This window comes from Heterocephalus glaber, unplaced genomic scaffold, assembly GCF_053883595.1.
Source record: "Heterocephalus glaber isolate CG9 unplaced genomic scaffold, H.glaber_assembly_v1.0 deba00001739, whole genome shotgun sequence".
Classification (NCBI taxonomy): domain Eukaryota; kingdom Metazoa; phylum Chordata; class Mammalia; order Rodentia; family Bathyergidae; genus Heterocephalus; species Heterocephalus glaber.
This window is the reverse complement of record NW_028258446.1, coordinates 4,037-17,937: the sequence shown is the minus strand read 5'-3', so window position 1 is coordinate 17,937 and position 13,901 is coordinate 4,037. Positions and strand designations below refer to the sequence as shown.

The window sequence follows — 13,901 nt, the reverse complement described above, 5'->3', positions numbered from 1 at the left end:
CTTAATCCTATATTTCCTCACATGCCCTCTCCATGAATTCTTCAAAATACATTGATCACATGGTTGATATTGCTAGAAGCTGTATGTTAAAATGCAATTTGGCTTATTAATAATGGAGCTTTTGCAGGTCATTACAAGGAGCCAATGAAACTAAAATATTGCTAACAAGATATCATAAAACCATGAACTTGATTCTCTCTGTAAATCTCACTGCAAATGGCAAATATCCTTGACAGTGAAACTGTCATTAATAAAGCTACTGCTCTGTCCACCTCTGCAGTAAACATCTCGGAGGATAGAAAGACATAAAGAAGTAGAGGAGCTTTCTAGCTCCGCACATAAGGTAAAAATTAAACACATAAAATCATCAGAGTGCCAAGCATAGCATTGATACTTAATTTTTCAATTGTTTCCTATGGTTTGGAAGTGTATGTATAACCTTTGACAAAATGTGTGCACCTATAAGATATGAGACATTTCTACATGCCAAAAAGTTTCAAAGGTAAAATCACTTCTAAAAGTTTGTTTGTATCTGAAAATTTAACTCTAATGAATCATCTTTATTATCCCCCAAGGAACTGTTGGAAGTAAATAATCCTTAGACATGAGCCCAATAAAGAGTGCACTGATAAATGTTTCTGGGCCTCTGTTACAGCTGTTCTGCTTATATTGTATGCAATCAATGGGTCTCATAAAACCATGCTCCAAATCACTGCCTTCTGCATCAAAACAGAGAAACCACATATTTTTGAGGTGGCTTTTATGGTCTCAATATCCAAAATATATAAAGTAGCTTATTTGTCCCAAGTATTAGACATTATAGAAATAATACATAGTTTGAAGATATTTGTCTTCTCGTGAATACTGTGCTTATTTGCAAAATGTGCTTAGTGAATGTGCCTAAAGTACAATAAACTGTGTGCATTCTTCATTTAATGATGAGTCCTGTTCCTGTGATTAGGTCACTAAATGAATGGGATGCTAAAGGAGGAATTGTATACAGTATGTACTTTACAATATTCAGGACAAAGAAACGGTCAAAGGAAACTCCAACTTGGTGACTTTGCTTTTATTTGCATAACTCTTACATGCAGCACTGCAATATATAACAGAACCTAAAACTAGAGTACTGTACAGTTCAGTCAGCAAAAATTAGAGTACTGTATAAACAAAGTATACTGTACAGAAAAAGACATTGAGGCTGTATCAATATGTGCAGAACTGTACAAAAAAGAAAACGGGTCATAAGTCTGAGAGGAGGAAATAACATGCCTCATTTGTAGTCCAAACAGTCATTAAAACACATTGGTCATTAAAGGAGGAATACATGTATGGGCTTCAGTGTTTCTGTCTAGGTTATTCTTGAGTACTTTCTGAAGTGCTGATTTAGTGTTCATTTGTTTCGAGCTGTTTTTTTTCTTGAAATGTCCTCATTTCTCCATCTATTTTGAAAGACTGCTGAGTAAGTTAAAGTAGGTTGGAAGTTACTCACCTTAGGGTTTAAATACATCATTCTGAGTTCTTTTGCCCTTTAAGTTTTGTGTTAAGTAGTCTGTTGTAATTCTAACTAGTTTACCAATTATAGGTGTTTTTTTTTTTTCCTGCTTTAAATTTCTGTTGTTGTGGGTTTTGGATATCTGACAGTAGAATGAGGATATGCCTTGTGAACTTCTTTACTTATCATACATTTTTGGTGTTCTTTAAGCCTTGCTTCTATTTTTAACTCTTCTCATCCTTGGGGATTTTTCTACTATGATTTCTGTAAGCATTCCTAATTCCATCTATTTTGTCTTCTAGTGTTTCAGTAACTCCATTAGCCTTAAGTTGGTCTTTTAATTGTTGTTTATTAGCTGTTGGGTAGTCTTTTCCTCACTTTTATTATGGTCTCTTTGAGTATGATTTGTCCTCCATTTACCATTTGTCCTCAATTTCCGATGACTATTCTCCCCAAACTTCCTGGGCTGGCCATATGAGCCAGGGTGCATCCCATCATCTTTCTTGGGCTGGGTACATAGATGAAGCCTGTGGCTAGGGGTATGACATTCAGTTGGTTGGTTCATCCCCACATTTCCCATTCTCTTACACCTCAGAAATTTTTATATCTTTGTGACAGGTAAGCATTTCATGAGCTATAAGATAATATATCTTTCTTAGTCTAATTTTATTGGTAGTATTATCTAATGAATACTGTAGTACTTTTCATTAGCATTTTAAATTGCCATTCATGAATATTACTTTGTGTTTAATTACAACTTTTATCTATGAAACTAGTTTCAAGTTTCACAATGCTGTCTACAATCAGGAGGAAGGGATCTATTTCTTAAATAATAATTTGCAAATAGATGTATTTTCAATATTATGTCAGAGAAAGTCATTAGTTATTCATCTACCCCAGTTCTTTTTATCTCATGTTTGACCTAGTAGGCTCTCCCCATGAACCATGCTTTATAGATAGTGTAGAAATAAAACTGGGGCCAACCAGCAGGAGAACCAGTCTTCCCATTCTGCTCTTTCTTTAGCAGTGAATTCCCACCTAGAATCAAAATTCTGGTGTGGCAAGTGCATGTGGATGAAGAATAAGTGTTTGATGACCAAAAAATGAAGTAAACATTTGTGGGACTCAGCCTCATTTCAGCTTTTTATGAGTAGATCTGAGATATTTTGTGTTGTGAGTCTCACTCTTCTTCCTGGGAATATATTTCTGTTGATTTAGGGGGCAGTGACCTTTAAGGATGTGGCTGTGGACTTCACCATGGAGGAGTGGGCTTTGCTGAATCCATCCCAGAAGAAGCTCCACAGAGATGTGATGTGGGAAAACTTTACAAATGTGACTGCTATAGGTAAGGAAGATAGATTTATGCAATCAGGGAGCATTGGTTATTGCCCTTCAGTGCCATTTACTTTATTGGAATATGGAAGTGTTTTTGATAAATCTTCCAGGCGTGGTCTCATTTTACCATGAATCTAATTGGAAGATAATAATTTGTATGTAATGTAGTAACTCATCATTACATTTCTTTTTCTACACTTTAGGAAGAAACTGGGAAAACCAGCAGCAAATTGAAAATGAGTACCAAAACTTCAGGAAAACTCTAAGGTAATATGCACTAACAAGAATATTCCTCAAAGGTCAGAAATATTAAAACCAAGCAAACTACACAAATGAGACCATGTTCAAAAAACTACAGAAAGCCAGACTTGGTGACATGTGCCTGTAATCCCAGCACTTAGGCAACTGAGGCAGGAGGATTGGTAGGAGTTTGAGTCCAGCCTGTGCTACGTAGTGAGTTTGAGACTGGCCTGAACAATGTAGGGAGACTCAAGAAAACAAAATGAGGCCACGTTCAAATTTTTTTAATCGCACAAAATTTCTCCAGAGATGAATACATGTTTAGTATCTAGAATTTGACAATTGAATATTTGAAATATGTCAATATTTGTAATGTAGGGAGTATTGAACTTATGCCACAAGTGGCATCTAGTGCATACCAATAGACATTATTTTTCATGCTCAAGATTATAAAACTCTTACATTAAACTGTATGTAGGTATGGATGAATTTTATATATATATAAATTTCTGTTTGAGAGTCAAGTGCAACATATCTAATTACATATACATCTATTTTCAAAAGACTGCTTTTTTAAAATCAGACAAATTGTGAAAGTAATGCCATATGTATTTCAATGTGATATATGCATTCAGTATTTGCAACATTGGTAACATTGAGGAATTATTCAAAATCTAAATCAATGCTCCTGTTTTGATAATATCTGTTTTCAAACAATCCTCAAAAGCATTTAGTCTATTTATGTTCCAAAATACAGTACTAGAAGGCACTGTCTCATGTTGGTGGGAATGTCATTGTAGTTTAACATCTATGGAAATGTGTATAGGGGTTACTCAAAAAAAGTAAAAGTAGAACTTCTGTTTTATTCATCTATAATTCTACTGGGTGTATTCCCCCAAAGTTAAAATAATCATATTAAATGGATACATGCATATCCATGTTTTCAGCAGTAAAACTTACAAAGTGAAACAGTCTAGATGGCCATTCAAAGATGAGTAGAAAGGAACAATGGGATAACTTGGCCAGGATGGAACATGCATGGAAGCTGAGGCACATTCATGCTTAGCCTGAGCAACTTAGTGATTGATAAGAATCAACCTCATAATAAAAGATAAATAACTCTGAGAATGTAACTCAGTGCTAAAACCTTGGGTTCATTCTTCAGCAGAGAAAATAATATGGTGTGTGTATGTAATGGAATGGTATTCAGCCATAAAGGAGAATGAAATGATATCATTTGCAAAAAAATGGATGGATCTGGAGCCTATATGGCATTAAATAAAATAAACACAGAATATTCAATATTACTGTTGTATTTTGCATGAGAAAGGCAAGATATGAATTAAGTAAAATAAAGGAGAGATGTTAGAGAAAAGAGAGGCAGATATTTTGGAGAGGGTAAAGAGGCTCAGTGGAAGGGGGATGGGTAGGGTGATAGAAGAAAAAGGTGTGAAAAATAATCAGCATATGGTGTATATGTACCACTTGTTCAAAATGAAAATCAACAGTATGTAGTATTACAAACATATCAATTCCAAACTCCCAAATGATACTTTTTTGATAAAAGCTGTTTCTAAGCCATCGTTCAGAATGTGCAGTAAACTCATGATCAAATATGCTTAGGGTGCATCAAAGCAGATCTCCTCCTGGTAAATACTACTATAAAGACATTTTAAAATGTGACTGGTTGTTTTGTTATTTTTTTTCTTTGACAGAAGTGCAGAGGTAGATAAATGCTGTCAATGTAAGTTGGGGTATCAATGTGGAGAGATAGATTTTATGACTCCTGATACAAACGTGCACGTGAACCTGCTTGGTATAAACCTGGGTGAAAGCCTTGCACGCAGAAAGCCTCTGATTGGTCATTCATCACCAACTGTGCCGATCATACATAACTCTGGACTCCAATCATATGAGCTCCATGGATTTGAGCAGAAGCTGTCTTTCAGACATGGGAAAACCTCCACTGACTTTCAGTCCTTTCAGAAACATGCAGAGACAAATCCTGAAGATAAACTTTATGGATATAAGCAATGTGCAAAATCCTACTCTGAGTGCACTGAAGGAAGTAATTCTGAAGAGACATCCTTTGAATATAATCAAGATGCAAGATCCTTCAGTTCACCCAACTATGATAAAATCCAGGAAAGAAATGACAGTAGGATGAATACCTATACATATATAAAATGGGGGAAAAGTTTGAATTCTCACTGTGATGTTCAAAAACATGAAAGAGCTCACACTGGAGTAGACGTCTATTCATACAAACACAGTTGGAAACTCTTAAATAATAAAACTTCACTTGGTAGTCATGAAAAAACTCACATTATGGGGAAACCCTATGTATGTAAGCAATGTGGGAAAGCTTTCAGGACACAGAGTAATTGTAAAACACATGAAAAGACTCACACTAGAGAAAGACCCTTTGTATGTAAACAATGTGGGAAAGCTTTTGGGACACAGGGTACTTGTAAAACACATGAAAGGACACACACTGGAGTGAAACCCTATGAATGTAAGCAATGTGGGAAAGCTTTCAGGACACTCCAGGTGTGTAAAGTACATGAAAGAACTCACACTGGGGAGAAACCCTTTGTATGTAAGCAATGTGGGAAAGCTTTCAGCAAACGGAGTAATTGTCAAATACATGAAAGGGCTCACTCTGGAGAGAAACCCTTTGTATGTAAGCAATGTGGGAAAGCTTTTAGGAGACCTGATAGTTGTCACGCACATGAAAAGACTCACACAGGGGAAAAACCCTTTGTATGTAAACAATGTGGGAAAGCTTTTGGGACACAGGGTACTTGTAAAACACATGAAAGGACACACACTGGAGTGAGACCTTATGAATGTAAGCAATGTGGGAAAGCTTTCAGAACACTCCAGGTGTGTAAAGGACATGAACGAACTCACACTGGGGAGAAACCCTTCGTATGTAAGCAATGTGGGAAAGCTTTCAGCAAACAGAGTAATTGTCAAATACATGAAAGGGCTCACTCTGGAGAGAAACCCTTTGTATGTAAGCAATGTGGGAAAGCTTTTAGGAGACGTGATAGTTGTCACGCACATGAAAAGACTCACACAGGGGAAAAACCCTTTGTATGTAAACAATGTGGGAAAGCTTTTGGGACACAGGGTACTTGTAAAACACATGAAAGGACTCACACTGGAGAAAGACCTTTTGTATGTAAACAATGTGGGAAAGCTTTTAGGAGACATTATAGTTGTCACTCACATGAAAGGACTCACACTGGGGAAAAACCCTTTGTATGTAAACAATGTGGGAAAGCTTTCGGGACACAAGGTAATTGTAAAACACACGAAAGGAGTCACACTTTAGAGAAACCCTATGTATGTGAGCAATGTGGGAAAGCTTTCAGGACACTCCAGGTGTGTAAAGGACATGAAAGGACTCACACTGGGGAGAAACCCTTTGTATGTAAGCAATGTGGAAAAGATTTCAGGACACAGAGTCATTGTAAAACACATGAAATGACACACACTGGGGAGAAACCATATGTATGCAAGCAATGTGAGAAAGCTTTCAGGAGACAGAGTCATTGTCAAAGACATGAAAGGACCCACACTGGGGAGAAACCCTATGTATGTAAGCAATGTGGAAAAGCTTTCACTACACACAGTTATTGGCAAATACATGAAAGGGCTCACACTGGGGAGAAACCCTATGTGTGCAAGCAATGTGGGAAAACTTTCACTAAACTGAGTAATTGTAAAACACATGAAAGGACTCACACTGGAGAGAAACCCTATGCATGTAGCCAGTGTGGGAAAGCTTTCAGGACACAAAGTCATTGTAAAACACATGAAAGGACTCACACTGGGGAGAAACCCTATATATGTAAGCAATGTGGAAAAGCTTTCACTACACACAGTTATTGGCAAATACATGAAAGGGCCCACACTGGGGAGAAACCCTATGTATGTAAGAAGTGTGGAAAAGCTTTCACTACACACAGTTATTGGCAAATACATGAAAGGGCCCACACAGGGGAGAAACCCTATGTATGCAAGCAATGTGGGAAAGCTTTCAGGAGACAGAGTCATTGTAAAATACATGAAATGATTCACACTGGAGAGAAGCCCTATGCATGTAACCAGTGTGGGAAAGCTTTCAGGACACAAAGTCATTGTAAAACACATGAAAGGACTCACACTGGGGAGAAACCCTATGTATGTAAGCAATGTGGGAAAGCTTTTAGCACACACAGGAATTGTGAAGGGCATGAAAAAAATCACAGTGTAGAAACACTGTGTATGTAAACAATATAGAAAAGGCTTTCAGTTACTCTAGTAGTTATCAAAGACATTTAAAATGTAAGAGGGGAAATTCACTTTGAATATATGAAGTGACTTGCACTGACATCAAAGGACAGTGCAGAGAAGACCTTTCTTTGTATGCAATATAAAAGTCTTTCAGTACACAGGTAGGATATACCTGAAAGAATTCACAGAACAGGAATCTGAGCCCATAAGAACAATTGGCAATGTTTTATTTTTCTCTGCATTCAAAGTCATGAAATAGTCACATGAGAGGGGAGTCATATATATGCAATGAATATGGAAATCCTTCCATTTTTCCTATTACCCAGAAAATTGTGAAAGAACTCCCACTGAAAAGAAAGCCTATGTAAATAATGTATGAAAACATTATTTTCATAACATCAGAAAACATGCAGAAACTCAAAATGAGATTTAGTATAAATACCAAAAGTGAAAAAGCTGAGAATCAGAGTGACATAGACAGAGAAGAGTGTTAAGAATGAGATACACTGTTTCAAAGCACACTTGCAGAGGCAATCTTCTTCCAATATATCTGTGGATTAATGCACAGATGAGGTTGGAAAGTGCATAATGTCAGATTCAGAAAATCACCACCTTCCATTTGAGTCTTCAGTACATCGCCTTTAAGGGACATTTTATATGCAAACCATCACCCTAGTTGTATGGGTAAAGTACAGTTTATTTGTGCAATGCGATTTTATTGATTTTTGAAATACATTTGTGACAAAGTAGATTAACCAAGGTCATTACATGAAGTCTGCCACACATAGACCAATGAAAGCTTGATTATATTTGTTGTTAGCATATAGAATTTACAACTTTAAAGAAGCAGGGAATTTAGTGATAATTACCACATGTGGGTGGGAAAGTCAAGAGATGTTAATGAGAATGAGAAAGTACAGTGTTTCTTTGTAAAGTACAAAATGGCACGGGCCCCATAGTGACTACAGTTATGGATGCAGTGCCACATAGCATTACAATTTGCTAAAAGTTGTTTTTATTGTTTCCTCCATGTATGCTACCAGGAAGAATGTGATATTTTCACAATATAAATAGTAACAAATTGTACTGTATGCTTTCTATGTATGATTTTCTTTTCTTGTTTAATAAAATGAATACAATAAAAGTTAGCCAAAATACCATGACTATAGTTTCACGATATGTCCACAGAATCTCTTTTCTTCTATTTTTACAAATGTAATTTAGTTAATACTGTGTTTCTAAAGTAGTCAGTATTAGTTGGTCCCAATTTTGTAGCATATAATTAAACAAAGTATTCAGTATTTTAGTAATATTTACACTTGATTTGTGGGAAATGTGAAATAGTTTTTTGAGCATATAATATGGAAACAGTTGACATTATCATGAGTTCACTTCATCCCATTTTGACAGAAAATTGTTACATATGTGTGCAGAAAACTTTCTGCATTTTTAAAGCATTTAAGCTTGTTTGATTTAATTGACTAACATTTTATTTTGAAGGTATATCCATCTTCCTACAAATGTCTTGAATTTATTCTCCTTTATAGGGAAGTAATATTCCATCATGTATAGATACCATATTTTCTTCAGTCATCCTTGGGTTACAATGGACCAATGAATATCTTTGTGTGCAAACTTCAGGTAAAACAGCAGAAGCAGTCCAGAAAGGCAGCTGGGCTTCTAACATACAATTAATATTAGTGAAATATTCAGAACAATCCAGACCCTTTATTTACAACAGCTGTGTGGCACTTTCCCAGCCAAACGGTGATTCACAATGGAAACCTCATATAGATGCACTCTACGAATGTATAATACAGACAGATACTCCAGTGAGTGCACCCAGACTGCATTCCCTGTATGTAGTTTATACCCAAACACTGAGTTCTAGATTGCTTGTAGTTAACAAACATCTCCAAGAGTCATACACTTCCATTCAGTTCTTTGGGATACAATGGACCAGTGAATATTTTAGTGTGCAAACTTCACTTAAAAGAGCAGAATCATATTAGTGAAACCTTCAGAACTCTCCAGGCCCTTTCTTTGCAATAGAGCTGCATGGTACTTTCTATGGAAAACTGCCATTCACAATAGAAGCCTTATTAGGTGCACTGTATAAATTTGTAATGGAGATGGCAGATACTCCAGTGAGTAGAGTCAGACTCCATTCCCTGTAGGTAGGTCATACACAAACACTCAAGCTTCTTGCAGTTACAAACTGCATCATAGGTCAAACAAATCCTTTCACTTCTATGGGGCACAGTGGACCAGTGAATATCATAGTGTACACACTTCAGTTAAAACTTCAGAACCATTCTTGAAAGTGATTTAGGATTCTAACATAGAGTTAATATGAGTGAAACCTTCACAACTGTCCTGGCTATTTGCATCAGAGCTGCACGTCACCTTCTAGGCCCAACTAACCTTCACAATAGAAGCCTCATATAGGTGCACTCATCAAATCTGTAATGTAGATAGGCTGACACTCCAGTGAGTACATCCAGACTCCATTCCCTGTATGTAGCTTACACCCAAACACTGCGGGCTCTAGCTGCTTCCAGTTACAATCTGCACCATAGGTCATACATTTCCATTCACTTCTCTGGGGCACAATGAACCAATGAATATTTTGGTCATATAGGGCCCAGGAGAGAGAGGCTCCATATGCGGGTCAGGACAGAGTGTCCATGGGGTTCAGGACAGACTATCAACACATGGGACCCAGGACATTGACTGTCCACATGGAGCCATGAACAGTGACTCAGCACCTGGGGCCCAGGAGAATGACTCAACACAGGGCCCAGGACAGTGACTCCACATGGGGCTCAGAATAGTGACTCAACAGGCTGAGGATTTAGCTCAGTCATTTTGCCACATGATATGCAGGCACAAGGACATGAGTTCAATCCCTGGTACCAAAAAAAAACAAGGCTCAACACATGGGGCCTAGGACAGCTACTTATCACATGGGACTCAAGACAGAGACTCAATACATGGGGCTCAAGGAAGTGACTCAACACATCCTGTCCTGGATAAAGAACATGGGTCCAGGACAGAGTTTCAATATGTGGGACCCAAGATATTGACTCAACCCATGGGACCCAAGAGAACAATTCAACATATGGGAGCAAGGACAGAGACAAAATATGAGGGCCATAATAGAAACTCTACACATGAGGCACAGGGCAGTGACTCAAGACATGGAGTTCAGGACATGGAATCAGCACATGTGGCTCAGGACAGACGGTCTCCACATGGAATACAGAACAGAGACTCAACACATGGGAGCAAGGATGGAGACAACACAGTGAACCCAGGACAATGACTCCACACAAGGGTCCAGAATGGAGAGTTGACACACAGGGCCGAGAACAGAGACTCAACTTATGGAGCCCAGGAAAGGGACTGAACACATGGAGCCCTGGACAGAGAGACTCAACACGTGGCCCAGAAAAGTGACTCAAAACGTGGGTCTCAGGAGAGCGAATGTACACATGGGGCCCACGATAGCAACTCTCCACATGCTGTCCAGGTTAGAGATTCAACCCATACCCCCAGGTCAGCAAATCAACACATGAGGCTCAGAACAAAGTCAGCACATGGTATTGGAAGCTGCACAAACTTCCAATCACCTGGCCAAGGGTACAGCAGCAGGATAAAAGACCAGACAGGATCCCTACTGCACAAATGGGGAGCCCAGGGCAGTCAGAGCTCTTCTCAGGCTAAAACACTGTCCCCTGGAGCTTTCTTGAAACATACAGCTTTTTGAAGGGATAAGGGGCAGTGTAGGGAACAGTGGAGTGAAAAGCACTGATGCGAGCAGGGTCCTAGCAACAAGGGAATAAAACATTCCAGCAGGAACAGCTCATACAATGAGAAATTTGGTTTTTCCTATAGATTTCTGCCTCCATAGGAGTTCTCTGTGTGAGTCATGCTGCCCTTAGTTGCACTATTGTCTTGCCATCCAAGACATCACAACATCACAGATCATTGAGACCTCTGCTGTGACCAGTGGTGTGGGGAATTGTTCTGTTCCCACACAACAACTGCTGGCTCTCAGGCAAGCCATTGTGGGCTAATAGGCAGACTCAGACTTTTAATATGAAAAGCCAGTTTATGAATTTGTAACTCAGGTTGGTCTCCATCAACATGAGGCCCAGGACAGCAACTCAATTCACAGGGCCCAGTACAGAAACTCGACCAATGGGGCCCAGGTCATTACCTTAACAATTTGGGTCCAAGGCAGGAATTTAACACAATAGTGCCCAGGACAGTGACTCAACACATAGGGCCTAGGACAGTGACTCAACATGAGGCCCAAGACATTGAACACATGGGATTCAGGACAGCAACTCAACCCATGGGTCCAGGTCAGTCTCAACACGTGGGACTCGGGCCAGCAACTCTCCATGTGGGGCCCATGAAAGTGGCTCAACACACAGGGCCCAGGACTGTGACTCTCCACATGGAGCCCAGGACAGTGAGTCCACATGTCCAGGGGCCCTGGGTGCTAGCTCAACAGGGAGGTTCCTGGGCCTCCAATCCTAGAGGAACCTGTGAGAGTCAAGGAAAGTATCTGCATTTTTGACCAGGAACACATGGGAACTTCAAGAATTCCTGGGAAAGGGTTAAGAGTTGGGCTATAGGGTCAGCAGAGGAGGGGAAGGCCAGGCCTTGCCTGTCACACACCAAGTCCCCTGGGCAGGGCTCTGTCACTCCCTTGACACTCCCTTCTACCATGGAGGTCACCAATCAGCCACAGCTGCCATGAGCAAAATTCCCAGCATTCAAGGACTGAAAGAACATCTGATTCTCTCATAACCCAGCTTCTGGACAGTCATCCAAGTGTGGGTAGGATCAGCATTCAACAGGGACAAGGGCCAGGCAGGGTGGTGCACACCTGTAATCCCAGAACTCTGGGAAGCTGGGGCAAGAGGATGGCAAGTTCAAGCCTGCCCTGGGCAGCTCAGTGACTTAGCAAGGCCCTGTCTCAAACTAAAAAGTGAAAAAGGGCTGTGGCTATAGCTCAGAGTGAAGATCCTGGGTTCAGTCCCCAGCATGGCAAAAAAAAGTAGAAAGGAAAAAGAGAAGAAAGGAAAGAGAAAATGGGGTGTGGCCATGTGCATCCACAGCCATGATCTCCCCTGTGCTGGCCCAGTTGTCATCCCTGTGTCCAGATCCAGGACAGCCCCTTCCTGTCCATGTGGGCCATGCTTGGTGCTGTCATCCTGTGAGGCGCTGTGAGTCTTTGCTGGTGGGGAGGCAGAGAAACAGCGATAAACATGTAGAGTGGCCATGTGGGGAAGGGAGCCTGCTTCAGCCTCCCTTGGCTCATGGTCCTGGTCCCGCAGAGTCTCTCAGTTCCAGTGAACTTGAGCAAAAGTCAAAAGACCCCAGACTCAAGACCTCATCTAGCCCTTTTCTGCCCAGACCAAGGCTGAGATCCAGGAATCACCTGTGCATAACCAGCTGAGGATGGGGGCAGCCCTCTCAGGCCACAGCCTGGCACTGTGGCAGCCCATCTGGACTGTCTTCCCATGGCTGGGTGACAAACCCACCTGCATGGCCCCATCAGGTGGCCGCCCCTTGGCTGCAGCATCCCAGCTGCAGCCACCACACAGCTCTCAGGAAATTTGCAGTAATTCCTTTTATTGACCATCTCTATTGATTTTGTTTATGGCAAAAATATACTGCAGACACCTTAAGTGGCTCTCATGGGCAAATTGTCTTTTAATGAATTGCACCAACAGACAGGATTTTACTTTAACCCTGGCTGAGACTTAGACTTTATGTTAGGGGCTGAACGGTTGTGGGTGGACAGGGTGCGAGCTTAGAATCCAAGGTGACATGCAACCAGTGATGGAGATTTTCCTGGGAACAAGGGAATGTACCAAAGCCTGCCTGGATGCCGTGCCAGATAAGAATAGGTCCACAAGTCTCATTAGAAAGTAAGATATGGCACCCTAAAATCACATGTGATCCATCCTGTAACTTCACTAATAAAGTAGGCAACTTTGCCGTTTTTTCCAATTTTAATGTTTGCCAGTTGGTCTCCCATTCAGAACTGAAGCAAAATACAGGCATCGCTGTGGATGATTTCCCTGGAACCAAGCTCTGCTCTTCAGAGATGAGGCCCAGACTTGGACATGATCAATGAGTGTGCTGCTGCCTCCTCCATATGCTTTATTAGATGATTTTCTCAAAAGAAAGAAAAAGCTGTGTGTGTGCATGAGTGTGTATGTGTGTGCATATTTGTATGCATGCATGTGTATGTGCACATGTGTTTGTGGGTGTGTGTACTGCAAAGTGCCTGTATTGTGGCAGTGATATTCAGAAGCATGCTTGGCAGCTCCAAGCTCATAGGCCAAGCCGTAGCTGCCCACAAATTGCCCAACTCTATGAGCATATGCTGCCCTGTGCCAGCCTTGATGATACTCACAGGGTGCTTTGTTACCAGAAGCCAGACTTTGGTAATTGTTATAGTGTAATGGGGAAAGGTTGCAGTCAAAAAATGTTATCTCTCTGGGAAAATGATCCTTTGCCAAAC

General features: G+C 40.3%; 1 protein-coding gene across 1 annotated transcript in view; it reads left to right on the top strand.

Annotated features, from left to right (window-relative positions):
• LOC147821413 (uncharacterized) overlaps positions 1 to 8,511 on the top strand; it is a 62,530-nt gene extending 54,019 nt beyond the window's left edge. The window contains exons 2-4 of the mRNA XM_087200335.1: positions 2,714 to 2,840; positions 3,034 to 3,097; positions 4,786 to 8,511. Coding sequence (XP_087056461.1) covers positions 2,714 to 2,840; positions 3,034 to 3,097; positions 4,786 to 7,351 — 2,757 coding nt within the window. The 3' untranslated portion in view covers positions 7,352 to 8,511. The remainder of the gene's footprint in view (positions 1 to 2,713; positions 2,841 to 3,033; positions 3,098 to 4,785) is intronic.
• The last annotated feature ends 5,390 nt before the right edge of the window (positions 8,512 to 13,901 follow it).